Raw genomic sequence first — 26,595 nt, 5'->3', positions numbered from 1 at the left:
GGACTTACAAGGCCTTTCATCCCATCCCTTCTTCCCTTCAGGTATGTATGACATAGCAAAGAGGAAGATGCCATATGTGAGTCTTACCCTAGCCACTTAAACCCCTGGTTAAGGGTTTTCTTTTCAAGGTTACAGACTGATACCAGTCAATCAGTCAATACACAAAATCAAAGTTAGGAAGCTTAATCAGGTATCACAACCATTTTATCTTAAGAATTAAAGAGAAAATTATTTAAATGCATTGCTTAACAGAATTCACCACATCCATAACAACTTCGAGACCAGAAAAATCCCAGTCTTCACTTTTACCTCAACAAAATCAACAGGCAAAAAAATGTACAACATACAACAGTACCTCACAGTTTAATTACTCTGTGCATTTATTAGCTAATATTAATGCAGCAAGAAGGGAACAATAGCTCACAAACACTCTACACAGTTTCACAAGACACACTGCAGGGAAAAAAGTGACTTAAGAAGGATCAACAGTTTCCTAGGGTCTTGGTGGACGCATTCCTGGGGGAGGTGGACCTGGGGAAAAAAAAAAAGCAGAATTCCATGGGACCATTAAAGAAAACATCACATAAATATTAAGGGGCCCGGCTGCCACCATCGCACAAAAGTGCAGCCACTCACCTCTAATTCCTGGTGGAGGGGGTCTCATTCCTGGAGGTGGCATGCCTATTGGCGTCCCTCGAGCAGGGGGAAGCCCAATTGGTGGGCCCATGGGTGGTCTCATACCAGGTGGAGGAGCCATAATGCCTATACAAGAAAAATGGTAGAAATAAAGGCCTCATAAATAAGTTGACAGAATAAAATACAAGATAATATTTAAACAAAGGGGGCCAGATACTAAGTAGAGGGTTGAACAATTTCTTCTGGACCATTACCATGTAAGCTATCCCCAACTCAAATAGAGTCCACAGCTTTTCATTAAAAACTACTGTAGAAAACATAAACTAAGCAACTAGTTCAGCACTTACTTTATTCGACAGAGATAGAGACAGCCAGGAAGAGAGGGAACACAAGCAGGGGGAGTGGGAGAGGAAGAAGTAGGCCCATAGCAGAGGAGCCTGACGTGGGGCTCGATCCCAGAATGCCGGGATCACGCCCCGAGCCGAAGGCAGACACTTAACCGCTGTGCCACCCAGATGCCCCAGATAATACAATTTTTTCAGATAACTATACACACACACACACACACACACACACACACACACACACACACACGTATCTCCAAATTTTCTTACTTCTGTATCGATTCCTTACCTGGAGGTGGTGTTGCTCGGCCCACAGGAGTGGGTGGGGTCCCTCGTCCTGGTGGGTACTGAGTTGGGGCTCCAGCAATGCTGGCAGTAGCAGCAACTGCAGCAGCTGCTACAGTGCCTCTTCCCTGTGGAGTCATTACCTGAGAAGGCATGGTCAGATATAGTAAAGGAAAGGCACCACCTCACATTATTTAAACACAAAATAATTGGTGGATACCACAGCCTGTTAAATATGAAATAATTATAGCAATTTTGTATTTCTCCCATTATTTTCATTTTAAAATCTTGGCACACTAATACATTCTCCTAAAACCCTACATTCCCTATTTTAACCTATTAAGTCATTTCAGATTTTCTCAACTCTGATTTACCCATCCACATTTCCCTTTAGTCACCAATAGTGGTAAGCTCTTCTTATCAAGGTGGCTTTAATCCTTTCCCCTCTTAATGTGTATTTGTCTTTCAGCACAGTCTACAGCATATGCTGCTTACATAGTATAGGATGTGCACTCAGGCTTTTAGATCTAGTCAGCCGCTGGGTACTTTCTCTCAATAATATAAAACCTTCTCCTAGTTCCTCACCTGCTGGGATGGCCCCCCAACCCCTCGGACAGGGCCTGCTAATCCAGCAGGAGCCTGGGGAATTGGAACACCAGCTGGCACTCCTCTGCCAGCTGCCCTGCCAACACCAGGACCTCCCGCAGCTCCAGCAAGTGGTACCCGAGCAATGCCAGTCTGAAACAAGAAAAACTATTTGAAATCAAATGATTAACCAACATTATGAATAATCTTATTCCTAAAAGAGCACTCCTTCCTATTATTTTCCCATACCACCTATCTTGTATTAGTTCTATATTCAAAAGAGTAGACAAGTACAGCATGGAGGCATTCAACAGATTAAATGTACGTATCTCAAATTTTGAGTACATATAATCAAGCACTCCCACCCTTATCTAGGTAGTCCCAGCATAAAATAATTCATAAGAAAGTCCTTAATCACCAAATATGGACAAGTAAGCACTGACATTAAGTGCTGGGCACACTTGATTTGACAAATGTATACTACTATTGTGCCTCACTGTACCCTAATTTAGCAAACATCTCAAATAATGTGATGTCCTTCCACATTAATGTTCTGTCCTACCCTACAGCTTCCTTACATCTTTAGGGGGTGGTCCTTCCACAGTCATGGAAACCAAGTTCTCCCCACGTAGTAACACCAGACCCAAAACCCGCTTTTCTTCACGCTCTGGCTGCTTCGCATTCTTTGGCCTATAAATCACAAGTAAACTTTGTTAAGATAAGTTAGCAATCACCCACTAAACTTTACAGTTCATTAAGTATCAACTAAGACAATAACTGATGGAAGATATTCATGCTCAGTTACTAAGTAATGAGAAAATAAAAAAATACAAGAACACTAGACTCAGTAACATAAGGGTAAATTGTAAAGTACTTTTCCTATCAAAATTTTCCAGAATGTTCCCTCAATGTTGTATTTCAGCAAGATTAATTTCTTCTTTGTTAAACACAAATGCAAATTATGTGGCTAAAACTTTTAAGACAAGTGAAATGTGTTTTCATGTTAATATAGGGTGTAAATTTTTTTAAATCATTTTTTAAGTAAATCTAGATGACAGACAACTAAAATAGTAACAATAACAGGCAATGAGGTCATACCAAATGATAAAGAGAAAAAAAGGCTTTGAGTAAGAGACGCTATGCATTCCTGGACTTACCACTTACTATATAACCATGGAGAATTAAAAACAAATTAACAACAACAACAAAAAAAAAAGAGGAAACTTGTGTAGTCACAACTGTCAGCAGCAAAAATCATTCATGAGGCATATATTACATAATACATGTAAAAGCAATTGACAATGCCATTCAACAATCCTAAGTATTAACAGAGGATAATGCACAATTTAAAGCATTATGCACGTGAAATAATTCCTATAACTTAGTGAGAAAAGTGAAACATAGAAATTAATGCCTAAAACTCTCATCAACTACCTTTAAAATTTTCAGTATCATAGGGTTTCTTGTATTTTAGGAAAAAAATCTGGATTATTTACACACACACACACACACACACACACACACACACACACAAAGTAACACTGAAATATCCACCATCCTAGAATATCTGAAATAATCCTACTTGGCGTGCAGGGAGGGACTGAGAATACATGAAGAGGGAAAGATGATGGTTATGTTTTTTGCCCGGGAGGAACTGACTTAAGAGTACAGCAGACAACTGGTGCTGAGCATCACCTTTTTCTTCAAATTTAATAAAAGCTTTGTGAAGTAGGCAAATTAAGCTTCTGGATAGTTTATCATTGACTGTGGAAATAAAGTAAATCAAGCCAAGAATCTAGGGTGATGCCTCGCAAGTTCTGCCCCATGGTAAAAGCCTGAAACAAAGCCATCTTGAATGTCCAGAGATCTTTTCAGGCACCAACTCAACTGCTCTAAATGAAAAGTCAACTGAGTGGAAGTAGGATGCCACTAAGATCCACCAATTTCTGTGATCTTGTTGCAGATAGTTAACAGCGTCCTGTGAAAGCAGCTCCCTGGTCACAGATAAAAAGAGGGTAGCATAATGTGGTAAGGCGCAAATACAGAAGTTATTCCTGAAGAAATGAAATGGGCAAATCACAAATACAATAAGCGAAGAAGGTTAAGAATGGACACCAAATCAACACTGCACATGATGATTTAGACAAAACAAGGAGTATGTGCAAAGGGGCTAGGAGAAAAAGTGTTAAACCTAGTCTGGAGTACTCTAATCATATCCCAACTCCTCAACCATTAAGAGCAAACTGTCATTCTTAAGATTCCTTCACTCTGAAGGAATGCTACAGAACCTAACCTATTCATAACATTTCATAACTTTTTAAATAAATTTAACTTGATATTCTGCTCATATTGTGAGTTCTATTCCAAATTAAGTTCATGAGTATGTTTGCAAACTTTAAACAGTATTGTAAATACAGTGACTTTAAGCCTGGGAGACCCTGATCCAATTAAGTGATGGTTTAGGTGGTTAGGCAATAGACTAGCCCTGCCACATTTTCCCCTCCCTCCTTCAGTTACCCTCTATAATCCCTTACTCTATTACCCTCTCCCTCAGTCTCCCACTATCCAGACCCAAAGTGGTCTTACTTGATCTTTCTGAATTCATCACAATCACAGAGGATCAAGTTCATATGCTTGTCAAAAGCCTTAAAGGTGCCAATGAAGATTCGGCCATCTTGCAAGATACATCTCATCCTATAGTCAATGTGCTGCAGCATCTTGCTGCTCTTTCCCACAGTCTGAAAGGAGTAAGAAAAGTTGTCAGTCATCAGCTTGTCTGCAATTACATTATAACCCTACCATGTCTTCCTATTCCTGTATCAATCCAAACTTGGTTTCCTTAACGCATCTTTCCTCCCATGTTTTCTCCAAAAATCCCTTCACAGTTTCAAGATACCGGTACAAATTTAGGCCCAGGACAACTATACTTCTCTGTGGAACCCTCTACTTCTCAGAATGTCTCCCTATGCAGTTTCCCACCATCCTAATATTTCCCTAACTATATTTCTTCCCCAACAGATTCACGTACCTAGTTTCATGTTAGTATTCTGTCATTCTAATTCCTTTCCTTTCCCAATTTTAATCCCAAATCCCACCCCCTTTCAGACCACTTGACCTTGTGGACTATTTCTTTTCCCCTAGACACAGCCAAACGATGAGAAATTCCTACCTCCATCAGAAACTTTCCAATCCCCATTATCCTAATGAAAATACAAACTACTATTTAGTTCCCCAACTACCTTTATCCTAGTTACATCACGCCTCACATCCCCTCCCGTTCAGAACTTGGCTCAGTGTTTCTCAAACTTCAGTTTCCTTTACCCTACTAAGTCACCTTTTAAAAATATTTTTATCCTAAATCATCCACTCCACTGAAACTTTAGTATGTTGATAATACTCTATTTATATACTGTAGTCGTTAGGAAGACCACAAGCTATTGTAAAATCTAATATTCCTTCCACTTCTCCAAATCAATTTTTGCTGCCTTAAGATTGCTTTTCTGTTGGGAACACATGCTGTAAGTTATCTAAACTTTAACAGAACCACAAAACCGATTAGGATGTTTTATCTTTAGATTGTTTATTATTGTGTGTGTATTTCTCATATCATGAATTGCTAAACTCCTCCATTTTTAATGTAGAATGCAGACTTTACGTCTGTTACAACCTGAGTCTTCCACCCACTGGATGGTCCCTTGCTATTATAAATCATAATGAAAACTCTCTTCTGTATTTTCTCATATGTAAGATCCCTCTTAAGATGGTTTCAACCATTTATTCCCTACAATAGGAGAACAGACATAGCTCTTCTTCAGCTGGTATGTCATACAATGAGATACCATCTCTAAAAATTGATTCCTTATTCCTGACATTAAGAACCCAAAGACACCCCACACTCTGGTAAATCATTATATTAGGCCCTTCCAGTAGCTTTTCACTCTTCTATCTTAATGTACATCTTACCATGGTTGCTGTTCCACCAAATCCAATGTCCACAGTAAGGTTTCAGGATCCTTAAGACCTAAGGGAAGGCTACAGATAAAGGTATGACGCAGGTTCTCCTACAAACAATGCAAGCTTGGGGCAGAAGCTTCAAACAGTAGATGGAGCCTGCAGAGGAAAGCATGATCTAGCTGCACTGCGATCTACCATGTTTAAAAACAGGCAGACAATTTTTCATGAAAATCATTTTAACAGGAATGTTCAAAAGACTTTCCATTGTCTTACACCCATCAAGTAAACATCAAATTTCACTATTCCCTTACCTTAATTCTCCCATTTTATGCACCTAAAATTGACAAAGTTTATTAAATTTTTGTTTCATGCAGAAATTTTTAAATGATTCAAAAATTATTTCATTTTCCATTCCAAAAATTGTGATCTTTTCTCTTTCCATTCTTATTTTAGGTAGTGCTTCATTTTCTGGTCCCAAGTTACCACCATGTCATCTCAATTTCAATACTTTGATAACCTTAATTTAGCTATCTGAATTACTGTTCTGAGTTACATTAAAACTTTTCCTTCTTAGCTAAACCACCTAAATGTTTTCAACTTCAATCTCCCCCCCACTCCTCAGCCCTGCCAAAACTGCTTCAAAATAATGTTAGATTATCTTTCTTTACCAAGAATCAAATGCATTACCGTGTACCTGCTTATGACTTCCTGCATTAAAGTAGGGTACAACTGAGTACTTGTTTATATAGATATATGGGCAACTTTCTTAGTAATCAAAAAAAACATGCATTATTACAACAGTAGTATTTTTCCCAATATACTAAAGGAAATGCTCTTGATCTGGCAACCAAATATAGTCAAAATTGGAAAAGGGTCTCAAACTACTAATTATATGTATTTGAAAAGTAAACACACAAATTAGACTTGAATGGGAATTTGGCTTTATGCATAAAAGTAACCCCATATCATACACAAAATCTGATATAATTTTACTTTTAACAGTACAGACATTTCCAGTAAAATTGTTCTCCTTGGTTTTCAACAGAAACACTTTTCAAAGAGCAATGTACACTGGTTAAGTAAATTATGACTTATCTATTTCAGGATGTGAAAATAAAATAATTAAAATAGTGGGTATGAACTGTAACATCAAAACAATAAGGTAAAAGAATGTTTTGAGGATACAGTTTTCCATGTGGAACTATAGGACACTAGATCAGAAGAGAACAAAATGGTATCAAAGAAATAATTCAGTTAAGGGTGATAAGATGTAGATTACAAAAATCTGATGGTAGTTAAATGCATTTGTATGAGAATCTGGAGTATCAGGTTGTCTAAAAAATAGATTCATTATTATTCAGAACATCTCCTAACCTTTGTTCTCCAAATGCATACTGTCATGTACCATTTGTGCATTTTTTCTGAACGACAATTTACCTATATCCTCAGCATGGTTCATTCTTCTCTAACATTTATCTTTTTTAAAAAAAAGATTATTTATTTATTTATTTATTTGAGAGCGAGAGAGCACACAAGCAGGGGGGTTGGGTGGGGGGGGCAGGGAGGGGCAGATGGAGAATCAGACTCCCCACTGAGCAGGGAGCCTGATGTGGGGCTGAGCTGAAGTCAGATGCTCAACAGACTGAGCTACCCAGGCGCCCCTCTAGCATTTATCTTAACTGACTATGATATCTATACACTTGCTACTTCTCCCATCTACCTAATTTTCGTCTTCAAATGACATCAGGGATACCCCCTTTTGTAGCATCCAGTATTTGTACATGAATTAATGTTTTGCATAAAAATGACATGTAAAGATCTCAAAAAATCTTTTCAAATCAGCAGACTGATGTACCCTCCCTTCCCCCAAATAAATGTAGTTTCTTTTTATAATTTAAATTCAATTAGCCAACATATGAGTAGTTTAAGGCCTATAATATACATGTTCTTAATCTGGACAGGACTATCTATAAAGCAGAGTCTAAATCCTATACTTGGTTATTTTTAAATTAGCAATTTTCATTTTTTAGCAATTTTCATTTTTATAATATTGTGTCTATTAAGATATAAAGTCTTCAGCAATCCACTGTAACAGAAAATTATCTACAGAAATTGAAAAAATACACATAGATACAGAAAGTAAATTAAATGGTAATCTGAAGTTGAGAGCAGAAATAGGGAATGTATGTAAATAAGCATGAGGGATCTTACTTTGGTAACACAGCATCCTAAAAGCACGTGGCAATGGTTGCAAAAGTCGGTAAATTTATGAAAAAATTAGGTGCATTTTATGGTATATAAACTATACATCAATAGAGCCATTTTTAAAATGTAAAACGTCAAGACGTTCACATAATGTACAAAGTTGATAACATTACTTTTTATATCTCCATTAGTGAAAAAAACAAACAAAACAAAAAATACAAAAAATGCTAACCATTCAACAAGACACTATTACTGGAATACATCTCCTCTTCCATCAACAATGGAGGCAAGCTACCAAACACTGAGCCACAAGATTGTGATTATTAGAACAAAAGGGAAAAAAAAAAACATAAAAACAATAGGGCTAGATTTCAAGACTTCACTTAAGGGGGAAAAAATGTAATTACTGAAAATTTTCTTATTTAAAGATTAATGCAATGGAAGCCCACATCAAATGTGTATTTAAGGTGAATTTGTACTGAGTCACCTTTCCAGTAAAAATTTAAAATTCAGAAGCAAAATGTTTACCTTCAGATGCCAAAAAGATTTGAGTACAGATTTCCCTATTAGCTTCAGTTTAAATGTTCTTCCACAACTGGCATTTCAGTGAACACAGAACTATCAGGCCTAATTCATAGTTTAACTACAAGAAACCAACAAATTCAAACATTTCCTTGTATAGAAGAAGGGCAAAAAGGAAAGGCCAGTTGCAGTCTTGTTTCTGTCCATCACCTAACCTGTTGAGTTTCCAAACCCCTTCCGCATCTACTAAATGTTGTTTATCAGTTATCAAGTATAAATGTGTACCTGCAGATGTGAGTCATAATCTAAAGAACTGGAGACCTAAAGAACTGAGAACACGGACACGTAATATAATATAGAATATTCTATATAAATATGAGATATACACTTTATTCATAACTCAGAATAGGGACTCACTGAAGTGGTTAAGACAAACCCTCCTTAACGAACAGGACCTAAAATTTAAAAAGTTATCTCTTATCCCTAAATCTAGTACACCATAATCATGACTGCTTATAAGGGAAAGGATGTTTCACTTTGGAGACTGACCAAATTTATCTCCATAGCAAACGACAGCAAAATGCTTCATGAAGAGCATAAGAGCAGTGACGTCATACTACGATGATGAATTAGCAGTTATGATAAATCTCCTTACATCAAAAAGCATATAAACAAATAAATGGCCTCAAGTCCCTGACTCAAACATCCTGAGATTCCTCACAGAATTTCTTCAACTTTTGGAAAGCCTGGATTTTCAAATGATTGAACTTTATAAAAATGTAAGTGAAAAGATAAGATGGTCAACTTGGCCACGATACATACAACAAAAGAGAAATCATATAATAATGGTAATGCATTAGTTCACATTCAAATCTGGTAAAATATCACGCTCTTCACAGAAAATGTGTAAAAAGGAGAAAATACAAATTGGAAAAGTATTCATCCACAAAGCAATGCCAATTAAAACCACACACACACACACACACACACACACACAACCAATTTTCCATTTTTGGAATTTTTTATTTATCAAAGGAAAAAAAATGACACCAAAGATGGTACTGAAAAACTAGCACTAGTAGTAATTATTCTTAATAGCAATCAACGATGCTTACGATGTTGTCAGAAGTAATGTAACAAAACATTTAAGAGTCATACTAATATGTATACCCTACAGTCCACAACTGGATTCTTACTGTAATAAATTTAAGATACCAAATGTCTCTTTTAAAATATAGAGTATAAAAGCATAGCAAACTAGAAAAAAAAAACAAGTACAAGGGAAAAGCAAATCATGAATGAACTATCATTTATTCATTACAAAGGGAAATTATGATGACTATAATAAAATGAGGAAACATTAGTGATATACATTTAAGTGGAATAAATACAAAATAAATTCATTTAAAAACATGATTCCAACTAAAAAAAGCAAATGGGCAAAATGAAAGAAAATTCAACCCTATGCTGTGGTTAAAAGATGGGTTTTAAAATCTTTGGCTTACTTCCCCATTCTTCTTGTCTATCACTTGGATGCTCTGGATTTTTGTTTGTTTTACTTTTTGTTTTTGTTTGTTTTGTCTTGTTTTTTGGACTTGTTGATTTGGATTCACTTCCATTTTTAAAAATATAATTTCTGAAAAGAGCAAAGGGTTTTTTTTTCCAAATTCTTTTATTATGTTCAGTTAGCCACTGTATAGTACATCATTCGTTCTTAATGTAGTGTTCAATGAGTCATTAGTTATATACAACACCCAGTGTTCATCAGGGTGATGGGTATTAAGTAGGGTATGTGTCATGATGTTTTAGATTTTTATTGTAAAAAAGAAACATACCAATTGTTAAAATGTCTTTAAAAACTACCCATCTACATTTATTCTTTAGACATGATTCTTTACCATGATTCTTAGACTTGATCCCTAACCCAGAAATTCATCTGGTTCCCTACCCTGTAATGTTTACTTTCATATACCTTCCATCCTATAACCCCTTTCTCTTCATCACCTTTTATAGTATCACCAGTTCCCCATTGTCCCAACTTGGTGCTTTCACCTTTAAATGTGATTCTCTAAGAAAGATGCCAGAGAACGTTCTTTTAAGGGAGAAGATAGTATTTCAAGCTTTGCCTGCCATTCAATATGTCCCAACTACTTCAATCTGCTGCTGTACTGACAAATACAGCCACAGACCATACACAAATGAAAGGACATGGTTGTATTCCAATAAAATTTCCTTTAGGCAAACAGTCAGTGGGCAAGATACTTTACTAACACTGCTCTAAAATAATCTTAGTAACCAGTGCTGTTTAACTAGCACTTGAGACTACAATAGAACATAGCATCAGAAAATCAGATGATCCTATATGCAGATCATAATGTATGATTTAAATATAGGGGTGCTTGGCTGGCTCAGTTGGTAGAGCATGTGACTCGATCTCAGGGTCGTCAGTTTGAGCCCCATGTAAATAAATTAATTAATTAAATTATAATTAGGAACTTACAAGAGTGTATTAACTGCACTGAAGATCCAAAAAATTCCTGGTAAAAAAAAAATTTTGCTTTTCTCAATTAATTATTTAAAAATGGCCTTACTTCTGGGGAACAGCTAGGGACAATGATCAGATTCCACTGTTCAAAATCAATTCCATGCCCTGCAATCAACTCCAGGTAATTACTGGAGAATGCTGAGTAAAGGATTCAGCAGGGCAGAATTCTTCTCAGAAAATTGTATTCTATCTTTTAATTTAAAACAAAATAGTGGCTGTAAACAGGCCTAATTAATGTGAGTTGAGGGGTAATATATACCAAAACGGAAATAAAATCTAGAAAAAAAACTCATCTATAAGCCTCTTGTCTCCTAGTTTCTAAAAAGTGTATTAAACCCTTTGGACTACAGGCATTCAAATCTTAAAATTTAAAAAAAGGTCACATAAAACATAAAAAGACAGACTATAAATAAATCTACATCACATTGAAAAAATCATGGGTAATATTTTTATTACATTGTCAGCTGAATCAAATACATCAATACATTGTCAGCTGATTCAAATACATTGCTGAAAACAAAAAAGTGAAAAAGACAAAACAAAAAAAAAGGAATAATTAGTAAATATGCATGGGAAATTATTTAGCTTATCTGATTATGAATGTGATGTGTTATTTATAATTCACTAGGCACAAATGGTATGTAATTAAAACCACCAATACATGTGTAAGTGTATCGTAACTGGCATTCCATTTTTTCAGGGCAACAGAGACTAATACTTTGTAATACAATTTAGAAAATGTACCTAAGCTTTTATTTCTGGTTCAGTTTATTTTCACATCTGCAAATCTGAGGAAATGATCCTATCTAGTATGTTATGCTCAGCAGTTCACTGAAGCTTTACTGAAACTACCAGGAAAAAGATGAAGTTTCTCAAAAAAGGTAATTACAAAACATTCATTACCAGGATATTCAACAGCATTTATAATGCAGTATTTTTTTATAATATTAATTGGAAAACCAATAGAAATTACATACAAATAAAACTACCTAAAAAGCATGTACTACAGTGACTGGGAAACTTGTGTCTGGTTAAGAAGACCAAGGTCCTACTGCTGGCTTTTACTTTTTTAATCTTTCTGCAATGTGCTTATAACATGATTTCTTTTATTTAAATTCAATTAGGAAATTTTTTAGAAAAAATTTATTTTAACATATCCCAAATAATTAAGTGACCTCCGAACACATTATTTACTTATTCCTAACTGTGACTGAATCAGTTCTAACCTGGTTTTTCACTTGGAAATCAGCTACCTGGATGTTCCAATACTGCTTTAACCACCTCTTGGTGTCTCAGCTAAGAATGCCTGTCTCAGTTCTGCCTGGAAATCCACCACAGGTACTTGCTGCTGCTGAGATCGCCTTGGGTACAGCTGACACCTATGACAAGAACACAATACATAAAAATTAATACAAATGGAAAGAGATTTGCCTATGGGCAACAATAAGAAAGAAAATGTGGAGACTCTTACATTTAAAGAGAGCCTCAATTAGGGTCAGGGCTTCCTATTATCTTGTGAAGAGACTATAAGAAGAAACAGGAGTCTCTCTGTACACAGAATGTGCAAGGAACAGAAGGATACTCACTACTTTGGGGATACTACCCAAGAAACTTTAAAATAAAAAAAAATTCTTTTGTTTTAAAAAGCCCCGTGGAAAAACCATCAGAACCATATGCATTACTGACTTTCCAATCCTATCTCCAAACAATTCTTTAACCCTTAGTAAGAAGACAGAGGCATTTGCTAGGCATTTCCAGTAAGACACTAAGGCTGATATCCATACTAAATACCCCAAGGAGTAACCACCTGAAACAAGGAACTACCAGAGCCCAGGCTTTTAGGCTCTCAAACTATATAAACTGACTACCTATTAGTTGGAAGGGAATTCCAGACAAATGTCCTCAACATATCCCTATGGATCAGTAATCTGGCTGTGAATCTGATTCTGTGAATAATGATGTAGGAAGTGTTACCAGTTAATAAGACAATAAGACAATCGTAAAACAAAACCAAAAAAATCTCCACCAATTCTGCCCTTAAGTGTGTGTGTGTGTATACAAGTGTGTGTATACATGTCTATTTATGAAACTACTCAATAGCAGTAAGACTTGGAAATGGGCCCAAAAAAAGGTATTCCACTATTTTTCTACAGTTTTTACATGACATTTTTAACATTCTGTTATATAATAAAGAATCGGGTTGGACTTTGTCCATGGCTCATGGGAGGTCACCTCTACATTCTCTAATTTACCAAGTGTTAGAACTATCTTCATTATTCTTGGTGGGCCCCTTGGATCATACCTGATTTAATGCTAAAAGACGATTCAGGATAGGGGCTGGCCAATCCACAAAGACCAACTATGTGATTAGAGTGTAGGGCTGTGGCCTGACCTCTTGGGAAGTGATGGCATCAAGGGAGACTGAGTTCAACCACATGATCACTGATTCAATCATGTTTAAGTAATGAAACTCTAATAAATAAACTCTAGAAGGCAGGGTGCCTGGGTGGCTCAGGTGGTTAAGCGTCTGCCTTCAGCTCAGGTCATGATCCCAGGGTCCTGGGATCCAGGCCCATGTCAGGCTACCTGCTCAGCAGGGAGTCTGCTTCTCTTTCTGCCTCTCCCTCCCCCCTGCTCCTGTTCTCTCTCTCACATGAATAAATGAAAACTTAAAAAAAAAAAACTCTAGAAGGCACCCCAAAGTTCTGGTGAGCTTCCTGGTTGGTGATATATATACACTGATGAGCTGAGAGTGTTACAACCTAAGGACATGAAGTTATGGATCTTGCCTATGACTGTACGTCTGGCTTATCTTGATTTATAGCCCCTACAGTAAACTTAATAGTAAGTATAGCACTTTTCATGAATCATTCTAACAAATTATGGAACCTGAGGAAATACTGGAAACTTTGAATCTCCATCCAGCTGTTCAGAAGTGCAGATGGCCTAGAAAGTCTAAGACTTGCAGCTGGTATCTGTATTAAGGGTAATCTTAGGGAGGGACTGTACCCTGTACATGTCAAATCTGCACTAACTCCATTAAGAGTCTGAATTGCATTGCTCATGCTTTTAAATTGTCCCACTTTTATTTGGGTATTCTTAGTTCCAATATTTCATTACCAAATGGCAACTTAAAGTCTGACCTAATATGGTTCTAAAAGTGTTTCAGAGAAAAAAAAATTATATCCTTTGGCTTTTTTAAACTCCTATTGGAGTGTTCCTCTTGGATTTAACCTGAAACTCAGCTGCAGACTAAACTAAAACTAATAAAATAAAATGCAGTACACGTAACATTCAGTTCATAAAATGCAGAATATAATTTAGAAAGACATCTAAAAGCGTACACAAAATAGACTCTCCAAAAAACTCTCCAGCCCCAATCTCCAAATTCTCTCAAATTCATAATACATCAAGAAAAAGGAAAGACATTCACCAGCCCCAAAAATCAAAAATTGATTTACTTTATAGGTCTACTGGAAGACGGTATAACCATCAATTCCAAGAATATAAACCAAGGAGCTTCTATTAACAATTATTGTTGGTCTGTGAGAGGTTTTGTCTGCATCATTTTGCTTTTTTTTTTTTTTTAAGATTTTATTTATTTATTCGACAGAGATAGAGACAGCCAGCGAGAGAGGGAACACATGGGGGGAGAGGGAGAGGAAGAAGCAGGCTCATAGCAGAGGAGCCTGACATGGGGCTCGATCCCATAAAGCCGGGATCACGCCCTGAGTCAAAGGCAGATGCTTAACCGCTGTGCCACCCAGACGCCCCATTTTGCTTTTTATTCAATTTTGCTTTTATCTTGGATGGAACATGAATCACAAATCTTAATTAGCATTAGAACCAGTAACCACATAATTTCTCAGGAATACTAACTTTTAGCACTTAGGGTTTGGGAAAATGTGGGATATTGATGGGTTATCATTAAAATAGACTATAACTACTAACTATCCCAATTCTGAGAGAATTCTGAGCATATGTATCAGTATGCAAGGCTTAGCGAGTATCAATACTGCTTGCCCATTTTATAATCCACTCTCAAAATGGAAAGAAAGGACTGGGGAAATTACACTATTTCCCTAACTCAAAACTCCCCTCCTCCATTTAGCACCCTGTAGTATTTACACATAATATAAACAGCAGAGGTCAGGAAGTGAATTTATTTCTTCTTTGAAAGCAATAAAATGTCTCCATAGATTTGGACAAGAAAATGACACCTAAAGAGGGCTTAAAGATGAGAATGAGATTACCTGTTATGCTGGTTCACACTGGTCCTGCATAAGATAAAGGCTCTAACAAAATTTAACTATGATAGAACCATTACCCACTAACAAAAGATCCCCCCTCAAGAGAATACCCCATACCTCAACCACAATCTCTAAACAACCTCAAGATACTTCCCAAGACTCTGGGTAAAAATGGCACTTTTAAAAGCTTTTAAGTTACAAAAGACATTACCATACAAGAGAAAATTAATAAGGCAAAAAGTCTATTATAAAGGACAAATTATAGGGGCAATTGGGTGGCTTAGTTGGTTAAGTGGCCAAACTCTTGATTTTGGCTTAGCTCATGATCTCAGAGTTGTGGGGTTGAGCTCTCCTAGGGCTCCATGCTCAGCAGGAAGTCTGCATAAGATTCTCTCTCCTGCCCCTCTCCACCCTTACTTGTGCATGGCCTGCACTCTCTTCCTCTCTCAAATAAATCAATCTTTTTTAAAAAGAACAAATTAGGGGCGCCTGGACAGCTCAGTCAGTTAAGCGTCTGCCTTCAGCTCAGGTCATGATCTCACAGTCCTGAGATCAAGCCCCACATCAGTCTCCCTCCTCAGTGGGGAGGCTGCTTCTCCCTCTGCAGCAACCCCTGCTCGTGCTTTCTCTCTCTGTCAAATAAAAAAATAAAATCTTTAAAAAAGAGCAATTTATATAGACTATCCATTCACAATACTTCATTTAAATGAATTCCCAAAATAAAAATGTAATAAAATAATGAGCTCAGATGAATAAACAGGGAAAATGGAGAAACTGTTAAACTCACCAGTAATTTAAAATGTGCAAATGAATATATTGCATGTTAAACTCACCAGTAATTTAAAATGTGCAAATGAATATATTGCAATTTACCCATATATAAAATGAGCAAATAACAAAAACAGAAGACAATATTCTACCCCTATTTTATAATAGCTTTTTTAAAAAAGCTTTATATTTGAGGAACTGAAATGTAAATAATATTAATAAGGAATATTAACTTTCAAATTGACTGCCATTATCTTTGTTAATAGCTAGGAAATGCAAACCTATCCATCAGTAAGCTAATCATAAATGCAATTGTTATTAAACCACCCATCTTCTACAATTTGTAAAATAAATAAAGTATTTATATGCATTGACATAGATCCCTAAGACCTACTGCTCCAGAATAAACCTCACATATGTAAAGAGATCACAAGTATGCCTCCCTCCCTCTCCCCCCTTCCATGTGTGCATACATATGAAAGAACAGGAAAAGGTCTGGAAGTATAGACATCTACATATCTGTGGATTATCTCTACGGAGGGAAGGGGATGAACTGATGGTCAGTTGAAGTAGATTCTTTCTATGTCAAAGTTATGTGTTTTATAAAGTGATTATATTCATGTATTTTTAATATTTGTCATTTTGGAAAATAAACAAGTAAAACAGCTTTGGGAAAGGAAAAAAAAAGGTACCTACTAATTCTGTCAAGATTTGTGATAATAACAAAATGCGAGATCCAATAAATACTATGTATCAGATCATTAAAAATGTTGGCATATTTTGTATTAAAATCGCCCTGCTGGAAACATAAATTCAAAAGTGTGTGGGAGTGCCTGGGTGGCTCAGTTGGTTAGGCATCTGACTCTTGATTTTGGCTTGGGTCATGATCAGGGTCCTGGGATGGAGCCCTGTGTTAGGCTCCATGCTTGGTGCGGAGTCTGCTGGAGATTCTCTCTCTCTCCCTCTGCTCCTCCCCTCACTCACTCTCACACTCTCTCTTCCTACATGAATAAATAAATCTTTTAAAAAGTTAAGAAAATAAAAGTGTATGTATCTATGTGTAGATATCCTATGTAAGGACAGGAATAAATGTATACATTTCAAGTTTTTTTCTAAGATTTTAGTTATTTGAGAGAACACAGGTGAGAGCAGAAGCAGAAGGAGCAGCAGAGGGAGAAGGAGAAGCAGGCTTCCTCCTGAGCAGGGAGTTGAATGTGGGTTGTGGGGCTCAATCCCAGGACCATGGGATCATGACCTGCGCTGAAGGTAGTCGCTTAACCTAATGAGCCACCCAGGTGCCCCACATTCCAAGTTTTTAATTGGATAAATGTATTAACTGAAAATTAAAATCTGAATAATGCAGCACACATACATAAATTAGCATTTGGTCAATGAATAAAAAATTTTTCAAACATAGAAGAAGTGATTTAGTAACAACACAAATAAAACAGAAATAATGTAAATATCATAGTTGAAGGATGTAGAATTTTACTGATAAAACCTACCTACACAATTGGGAAAAAATGCATTTTATTAAAATTTTTAACATAAGTTAGTACTACATGGACGGTTAAGGTTGATTTAACTGTTTTGCTGTATCTTCTATATTATAAACATTGGTTTCTCTCATTAATTAAATTGATTTCAGTACCCCCTCACTGCATAATAGCCTGTTCAAATCTGAACAAGAATTCTAAACTAAACTGGTTCTCAACCCAGGCTATACTCACTCTTGGTTGCTCAGTGAGGCTGTCCTTCTACGTTTGACTTGGATTTCCACCTCTGGTACGTGCTGTTCCGTAGTCCGTCTCAGGTGTAAGCGGTCCCTGAAGCAGAAAGAGGAATTTATTTCATAAGACTTCATCAACTTTCAAATAACCACTTATTTAAAGGCTGTATTTATTTTTTTAAATATTTATTTACTTGAAAGAGAGCGAGCGAGAGAAGAGAACAAGCAGGGTGAATGGCAAGGTGAACAAGCAGGGTGAACGGCAGAGAACAAGCAGCATCCCCGCTGGGCAGGGAGCCCAATGTGGAACTTAATCCCGGGACTCCAGGACCATGACCTGAGCTGAAGGCAGACACTTAACTGACTGAGCCACCCAGGCGCCCCTAACAGCTGTATTTAGAACTGTATTTAATATGATGGAGTTTTTAAAGTACTTGTAGTCTAATTACAACAAGGTACGGTAGTAGCATACAACAATTGTACCTCAATAAAAATGGGGGAAAAGAAATGAGGCAAAATTTTAATGAGAATATCCTGCAATAGTCAGGATCTATCCTAAAGCCACTTTCTCCCTTTAGAAGCCCCTTAAAATCAGGGTGGCCTGGGTGTCTCAGTCAGTTGAGCATCTGACTCTTGGTTTCGGCTCAGGTAGTGATCTCAGGTTCTCAGGTTGGTGAGATCAAGCCTCATGTCAGGCTCTGTGCTCAGCAGGCAGTCTGCTTGAGTTTCTTTCCCTCTACTTCTACTCCCACTCACAAGCACCCACTCTCTCTCTCATAAAAAAAATAAATAAATCTTTTTAAAAAGCCCCCTGGGGCACCTGGATGGCTCAGTCAGTTGGGTGTATGCCTTCAGCTCAGACCATGATCTCAGGGTCCTGGGATCCGGCCCCACATTGGGCTCCTTGCTCAGTGGGGAGCCTGCTTCTCCCTCTGATGCTCCCCCTCCTTGTTCTCTTTCTCTCTCTCAAATAAATAAATAAACTCTAAAAAAAAAAAAAAGTCCCCTGACATCTGGGAGAAAACTGGGGGGGGGGGTGTATATCAGAGAATTAAGCAAAAATATTTATTTACACTTATTTTTACATGCAAATCTATATGTTTAGAGATATACTTATATGCACTAAGCTACTACCTACATACCCTGAAAAGATAGCAATATTGATTCCAAACCTGGTTTGAAAATATTTTTAAGATATTTTTAATTTATTTATTTGAGAAACATAGAGCGAGAGAGCGAGAGACAGGAGTTGGGGGTGCAGAGGGAGAGGGAGAAGCAGATTCCCTCTGAGCAGTCTGATGAGGGACTTGATCCCAGGACCCTGAGATTATGATCTGAGCCGAAGGCAGACACTTAACCAACTGAGCCACCCAGGTGCCCCTGGTTTGAAAATATTTTATTAGAACAGATCCTTTAGTACAATGGAATAAACCATAAAGTTTAAATTATAAAATTTCTACTTAAGCAAACTTCTGTGCAAATGTTTTTTTTCCTAGGATCTGCAAAACAAGAAATAAAAGTGATGCTTAAGCAAAAAATTAATACAGAAGACCAACATAGCTACCACCGTCTTATGATCTGCTGAACAGCTCACAAAATGGCTGCTCAAGGGATCTTAGCACGTAATCTCCCACCTGGGCAGTCCATGTTAGAAACTACAGGAACCACTCTTAAAGCTGCAATTTAACAATGCTAATCAAAGAAGACAGAAGAAAAAGCATTTTACAAAAGTCATGCAATGGACTATTTCCACGGCAGAATTCAAAGGAAGCATCCCCAAAACTAATTTTTGAACCCTTGCTATTTTCAAATTCATGTTAGATTATGCAAAGTAACCCAATCAAATAGCTTTCCCAAGTTGTTTTACTGGTTCAAAAACTTTAGTGTTAAAAAAAAATTAGTGTTTTTATCAAACAATAGAAATCACTTAAAAATCACATATGTACATATCAGATTTTTTAATGATAAAAGTACATAATTTGCTAATCTCCTTGGCCTTTGATTAAGCAATGGTTTCTTAGATACCTGAAGTACTAGAGAAAGGAATCCATACATTGGATTTCATCAAAAGTAAAAAACGTATTTGCTTCAAAGGACACTATTAAGAAAGTGAAAATACAACTGGCCAAATGGGAGAAAATATTTGCAATTCACACAGCTCATTAAAATCCAGTATCCAGAATACTGAAGAACTCTTACAACTCAATAAAATGAAAAAATTCCACTTAAAAATGGGTGAAAGCCTGGAACAGATTGCTTTCTGAAGACATATAAATTTATATCAACACAAAAGATATTTAATATCACTACAGTCATTGGCGAAATGCAAATAAAAACTACAAACATACCACCTCACACCTCAGGAGTGGAGGAGGAGGTGGAGAAACTGGTAGTGGGAATGTGAAATGGTGGAACATCTGGCACTTCCTAAAAACGTGAACCATGTAGTTAGTATTTGACACTAACTGCACTCAAAAGGGGAATAAATATGTATGTGCTGCTGAAGCAAGCACAAGAGGGGTTAAAATAGAAAATATATATATATATTTGAGTGCAAATGTTCCTAGCAGCATTAACTGTAAGAGCCGAAAAGTGGAAACAACCCAAAGTACAACCACAAAAAATGGACAAACCAAATATGGTGTGGCATGGTATATTCAATACAATGGAATGTCATTCAGTGACAAAAAGGAATGATTTATTGATGAAACATGGCTTCATAAATATATTTGTAAATATTATATTAAAATTATATAAAAAAAGAACTATCATAGACCTCCATATTATAGACCATAATTAAGATTACTCTAATAGTAAAATTGAAAATATGCCATTACCAAAAAATTTAAAACAATAAAAATCTTCAGTTCCTTTATCCCTTCACAGCAGTTGCTCAGTATGAAAAGGTCTAAGTTCATAGGAGAAATGAAATAGCACACAAAATTATTCAATTTTCTAAATCCACTTATTTTTTTCCTGTTCCTCTTTTCTTTTTTATTGTTACGTTAGTCACTATACAGTTCAATTTTCTAAATCCATTTTTAAAGCTACATGTAAAATCATGAAGGAGCAGCACTGCTTTCATAATATAGGAAGTTTATTCTAAATATACATACATGTGGGTGCATTTATAATCTTCCTACTGTATTTCCAACCTAGAAACCAGCTTTCAGAAAATAAGCATTTAAAGGAAAAATAGAGGTGCCTGGCTGACTCAGTCAGTGAAGCATGCAACTCTTGATCTCAGGGTTGTGGGTTCAAGCCCCATGTTGGATGTAGAGATTACTTCAAAATAAAATCCTAAATAAATAAGTAAACAATAAAGGAAAAAAAGAGGGGGTTTGTTGGCTTAGTCGGCAGGGTATGTGACTTGATTTCAGGGTTGTGAGTTCAAGCCCCACATTAGGCAGAGAATATCCTTTAAAAAGTTAATTAAAATAGGGAAAAAGTTATATGTGCACAATGTTCATTTTCTGCTCCAAAGTTACTTTCATTAAAAATAATAATAATACTAATTTGGAAATACACTGAGAAGCAACAAGTGATGAGATCACACAATATTTTTCCAAATAGCCTAACGTTCTGTCAAATATATGCCTTACATCCTGCCAAAAACCTAGTAAAACTCAACTACTCAGATCTCAAGAATGAAAAATTAAAAAAGAAAATGTGAGGTAATCTCAGTCTACAGATCTTCCCATAATCATGAGAAAATCAGTGCCTCTAAACCACAACTTGTGGAACCATCAAAAAGAAAATTCTAAGCCAGCCAGCATTCAGGCACTGAAGACCAAAGAAATGACTCCCTTACACAACCTTTGTTAGTTAGAGACAACCTTAACCATCAACAACTCTTAAGCTTTCTGCCTCTGGGCCACAAAAATAGAAGGGGCGAAGGAGACCAGAAAGAAAGCCTAATGTACACTGAAGAAAGGTAAAAAATCTCATTGTCCCTGTCATGTTGGACAATACTCAGACCCTGCTTAATTCAAGGATTCTTTCTAAATATAGCTAAGTAGCAGAGTACAGTGTCAAAGTAAGAGATTAAACTCAAAATAGACTAAAGACCTAAATGTGAGACCTGAAATCATAAAACTCCTTAATTAAAATATAAGCAGTAATTTCTTGGACGTTGTCCTTAGCAACATTTTCCTATATAGGACTCCTCTGGCAAGGGAAACAAAATCAAAATTAAACTATAGGGTCTACACGAAAATAAAAATCTTTTGCACACCAATGGACAACATCAACAAAAAGAAAAGGGAACCTACTGAATGGAAGAAGATATTCGCAAATGATATCTAATAAAGGGTTAATGTACAAAATATATAAATAACATAAAACCCAACACATGCACGTGCGCGCGCGCACACACACACACACATCAAATCCCATTAAAAAATGGGCAGAGGAACTGAAAAGACATTTTTTTCAAAGATACACAGAGGGCCAACAGACACATGAGAAGATGCTCAACATCACTAATCAACAGGAAAATGCAAATCAATACCAAATTAGATTTCACCTCACACCAGTCAGAATGACTAGTATCAAAAAGACAAGAAATAGCTCTTAGTAAGGATGTGGAAAAAAGAAACTCATGCACTCCTGGTAGGAATGTAAACCAGTGCAAAAACTGTAAAACAGTATATACGTTCCTCAAGAAATTAAAAATAGAAATAGCACATGATCTAGTAATTCCACTTCTGAGTATTTACCCAAAGAAAACAAAAGCACTAATTCAAAAACATACATGCACCCCTGGATTGACTGTAGCATTATGTATAATAGCCAAGATATTAAAGCAACCATCTAAGTGTCTGTCAATAGATGAATGGATAAAGATGCAGTATATAAATACAATATTATACAACTATAAAGAAAATTTTGCCATTTTTGACAAGATGGATGGACCCAGATGGTATTATGCTAAGTGAAATAAGTCAGAGAAATTCAAATACCTTATTATTTCCCTATATGTGGAATAAAAAAAATAACAAGCAAACAAAGAAACAGAAACAGACACCCAAAAGTACAGAGATGAAAGTGTTGGGGGGGGGTTGGCAAAATAGGTGAAGGGGAACAAATTTGAGCATATTCAAAGTAAAGGGCAGGAATAAAGATGTAGCATCACCACACATGGGTAAAGTATTTCAGCAATGAAATATAGGAGAGATGCCCTGGGCAAACCAAGATAATACAAAGTAAACTGAATAAACCCAAACCAGACAGTACCTTGCCTTAGATAGCAATACAACAATCCCTGGACTGTTTCCTTGCACTAAACCACAGAAACGGTTCACACTGCCTTTTCATTTTTGAAAAGCCCTGATACTAAGCCAAATATTCAGTGGGCAGGGCAGAGACCTTGAAACCTCAGAGGTCTTTCCAAAGGGATCCGCCATATTGAGATCCTGAGCCTGTGTGAAAAACTACAAAATGGCTGACCATGATAATAGATACTCATTTTGCAAATAGCTAAAATGATCAGAAGTTAAAGCAAAATATAATTATTTGAAGCAGTATGTGTATGCAAGTAGGAAAAAATGAGCAAACCGTTAAGTATCACAGAATTCCAGCCTTCTGCTATTTTTAAAACTACTCAAAAAGAAACAATTCCACAGCAAAGCTTTCCAAGGCTTCTGGGTTTACGTTTTCCTTAATTACATTCCAACTTAGCACAACCATATTGTTTGTGATAGAGAAAAAAAAGAAAAAGAAAAAAGGCAAGCCCACCAACGTTCTGGAAAGAAAAACAAAGTCCTTGAAAATGCTCCCCTACAAAGGTGGAAGAACACAGATCACTGGAATAGTTACTTTGTTAATTATATATCCTCACCAAATTTTTATAGTAGCTCCAACTTTAAAAATGATGGATCAAAAGCATCACTTTAAAAACCTGACTGGGGCAAGAATTCCCTAATCCAATGTGTACTTACAGCCTTTTAGCATTCTACTTTTCTGATTCTCTGTTCCCCTTCACCAAACAAAACTTAGAGGTCTCAGCCCCTAAAAACCCTGGAGGAGCCCTGATCCCCAATTTAAGGAATCTGTGTATAAAGGCGGCATCACAAAAAGAACATCCACAGATTAAGAAGTACGACAGACCTTAAAGGTGATGCAGTAGTACAATTATCAAACCTGTGAAGTGTAAATCGAATGTAATAAGGCATTTTCTAAATGGTTACTGAATCCCCTTTGAATATTAAGAACAATTAGACTGCTTATAATACAACCCAGGTAATCTACAAAAATGAAAAGGTGGGCCTCTCTAAAAAGTCAGAGAACACTTAAAATCAGCACCACTGATAGAGACTGCCTTAAGTAGTAGCACTGTGGGTCATGGGATGACTTCGCCTTTCGTGCCCTGCCTGTAGGCCCATCTCTCCCTTCTACGGCGCAATAGAAAGGCAAGGGCACAGCATGGCTGCCCGTCTAGGCAGGCACAGAATGTACACATCCATTGCCCCGTTGCCCTCTCCACTCCAATGTAGCCTTATGGGGAAGGGGTGTCCCAAGGTACAAGCTCAGCAAATCCATGTCTTCCTTCCTTCCACCCACTGCAGCACAAGAGGAAAGGAGCAGCCGTTACAGCAGACAGGTGAAGGGGGTAGCTGCCAGCCCCACCAAGCGGACGCTACGCAAACCCCCTCCCCTGGTGCCCGCCCCATTGCCGCGCGGAGACTGTGTCTTCCCAGTTGCGCCTGCGCACCCAAAATCCCGCACCCTTCCCCACTGCAGCACTTTGGGGAGGGGGCAGCGGCCCGCGTTGCCAGCCTCCTCCCCTCAGCACTGCGCTTTGAAGATGCCGCCGAAATTGCTGCCTGGGAGACGCTGCAGAGACCACCCTTCCCCCATTGCGGCCCTGGGGGAGGGGGAGGCTGCCCCCCACTCTGTCACGCCTGCGCAGATCCACACATCTGCAGCGGCAGCCATCTTTGGCGAGCCGCACAATGGTCGTGACGCGGCAGTGGACCCCTGAAAACCTTATTCCCAATGCAGGGAAAATCAGTGCAAAAAAGACACGCCTCTGCAGTGTTACATCCCAGAACCCGGCGTGACTCTCACAAGTTCATAAAGCAACCTCTGCACACCACATCCCTAATCTTACACCAAAACCACAAAGGAAAGAATTATAAAGGAGTAAAATATCTAAAGACAAATCTGCAGCTATCCCTTCAGGTGAGCAATGGATAGCAGGTTCACCCTAATACAAACTCTTAAGACTGCCTCAGATCAGAGAACAACTGAATGTTCTTCTCTTTTTCTCAAACTAAGGGTTGTGGACCACTTGGTGCCCCTTCCATCAGCCCACCACCAGACGCCTGGTCCACCGCCCCCGCCCCCTCTTACCGCGCTCGCTCATTCAACCACCACCATGGCGGCCACTCTTCCAAGGTTCCCACACACCACCATCACCGCCCCCACCGCCACCCAATCGCCCCTCCTGTCAAGAACATAATGGCTGCCTTGCCACCCCCACACATACCATATCCAAGGTGGGTCACCCCTTTCACCGTGCCACCCTCTTTGTATCACCCTCACGGTAGCCTCTCTGCCACCGCCCCCAAACACCGCCATGGCATTCACCCCACCGCCCCTTACCACCTCCGCCTCTCCCTACTGCCACCATGACGGTCACTTCGCTGCCTCCCCCCACCATAGCCACCATGATCACCTTACTAGTCACCCTGCCATCTGTTCCATATCACTGCTACAGTGGCCACCTCGTTGACCACCGAACTACCACCACTGCCACCGTGACTACCCCCTTACTTCCGTCACCACCAAGAACAGCTTATACTCCCTCCCACCACCACCACGGTGGCCACCATTGGTACAACCACGATCACATCATAGAGGACACCTCACCCTAAAGACCCCTCCTTATCACCACTGCAGCCACCCTGCTACCCCCCCTCCAGATACCACTGTCACCAATACCGGATGCCCTACCATGTCACCCTCTCCTTGGTACGGTGGACTCCCCACTGATCCCACACCGTCGAACCTTCCCCTGCCCTTCGCGCCATAGCCTTCACAATATACCCTCCCCAACCACAGTCATAGCCTCAGATCTCAAGGACAAAGGGCCACTCTAGAGAGGATCTGATGGGACACGATACAGTGGCGTATACCAGCTGCGATACGACACGACATGGTCAGAGCACCGTCCACGGAGGTACAACCAATCCCCAAACCTTCAAAAGTGTCCCATTCAGTTCTCCAGAACAAAGAACTTTAGAGCCCAGATTCCCACTATATACAACAATACTATTAAGTTCTGCAAACTTGGAACACTGAACAAATAAAAATGACTATTCCCCAGGTTGTCTCTAAGGCAACAGATCCACACAGCTAACCTGGCCCGCTCCATCGCGCTGCTAGCCGCTCCTCAGAACAGACCGTCAGGCATCTCCGGCGACCAGTCCACTCTGTGCTTGAGTCACTGCAGCAACACCCAACTAATCACACCAGTCCCACCTGCGCATGCGCAGCAAAACGCCCCTCCGGCTTTGGCTGCGCAACCGCAACAGTTTGCCGCAGTGCTGTGGTACTGCCGCAGTGCGGGGGTGCCAGCGCGCCTGCTGACTGGAATTACCACGGCCTGATGTCTACTGGACTCCAAATAACCAAGACTTTAGCGCCTTAACAGAGGGACTCCAGGGACGACACCACCACCCTGGCGTTCAATGGCACGATCTCTCTTTTTTTTAATATGTGTAAAATGGTGAGGAAATAATTCTTGGTTCCCCAACAAATATTTGCAGA

At 38.2% G+C, this 26,595-nt stretch overlaps 2 protein-coding genes across 4 annotated transcripts; both read right to left on the bottom strand.

Annotated features, from left to right (window-relative positions):
• Positions 1–354: 354 nt before the first annotated feature.
• Positions 355–5,960, bottom strand: SNRPN (small nuclear ribonucleoprotein polypeptide N). The gene is made up of 7 exons (XM_019793106.2): positions 5,814–5,960; positions 4,437–4,588; positions 2,429–2,540; positions 1,851–2,003; positions 1,270–1,408; positions 637–762; positions 355–531 (listed from the first exon to the last, which is right to left on the bottom strand). Exons 1-7 carry the CDS (start codon positions 5,814–5,816, stop codon positions 494–496), a joined length of 723 nt encoding a protein of 240 aa, XP_019648665.1. The 5' UTR covers positions 5,817–5,960; the 3' UTR covers positions 355–493.
• SNURF (SNRPN upstream reading frame) lies at positions 5,825–26,328 on the bottom strand. 3 transcript variants are annotated; one of them, XM_019793109.2, is made up of 4 exons: positions 26,187–26,328; positions 17,825–17,920; positions 12,330–12,455; positions 5,825–5,960 (listed from the first exon to the last, which is right to left on the bottom strand). In XM_019793109.2, the coding sequence occupies exons 1-3, from the start codon at positions 26,198–26,200 to the stop codon at positions 12,350–12,352; spliced, it is 216 nt and encodes a 71-aa protein (XP_019648668.1). In that variant the 5' UTR covers positions 26,201–26,328; the 3' UTR covers positions 5,825–5,960; positions 12,330–12,349. The 3 variants fall into 3 exon arrangements, with proteins under 3 accessions (XP_019648668.1, XP_011215348.1, XP_019648667.1); XM_011217046.3 differs by lacking the exon at positions 5,825–5,960 and adding an exon at positions 11,511–11,586 and having other exon boundaries at positions 12,303–12,455; XM_019793108.2 differs by lacking the exon at positions 5,825–5,960 and adding an exon at positions 11,511–11,586.
• Positions 26,329–26,595: the final 267 nt, after the last annotated feature.

Source organism: Ailuropoda melanoleuca, chromosome 9 (assembly GCF_002007445.2).
Source record: "Ailuropoda melanoleuca isolate Jingjing chromosome 9, ASM200744v2, whole genome shotgun sequence".
Lineage (NCBI taxonomy): Eukaryota > Metazoa > Chordata > Mammalia > Carnivora > Ursidae > Ailuropoda > Ailuropoda melanoleuca.
The sequence above is the reverse complement of the archived record's forward strand: the minus strand, read 5'-3'. Positions and strand labels throughout refer to the sequence as shown.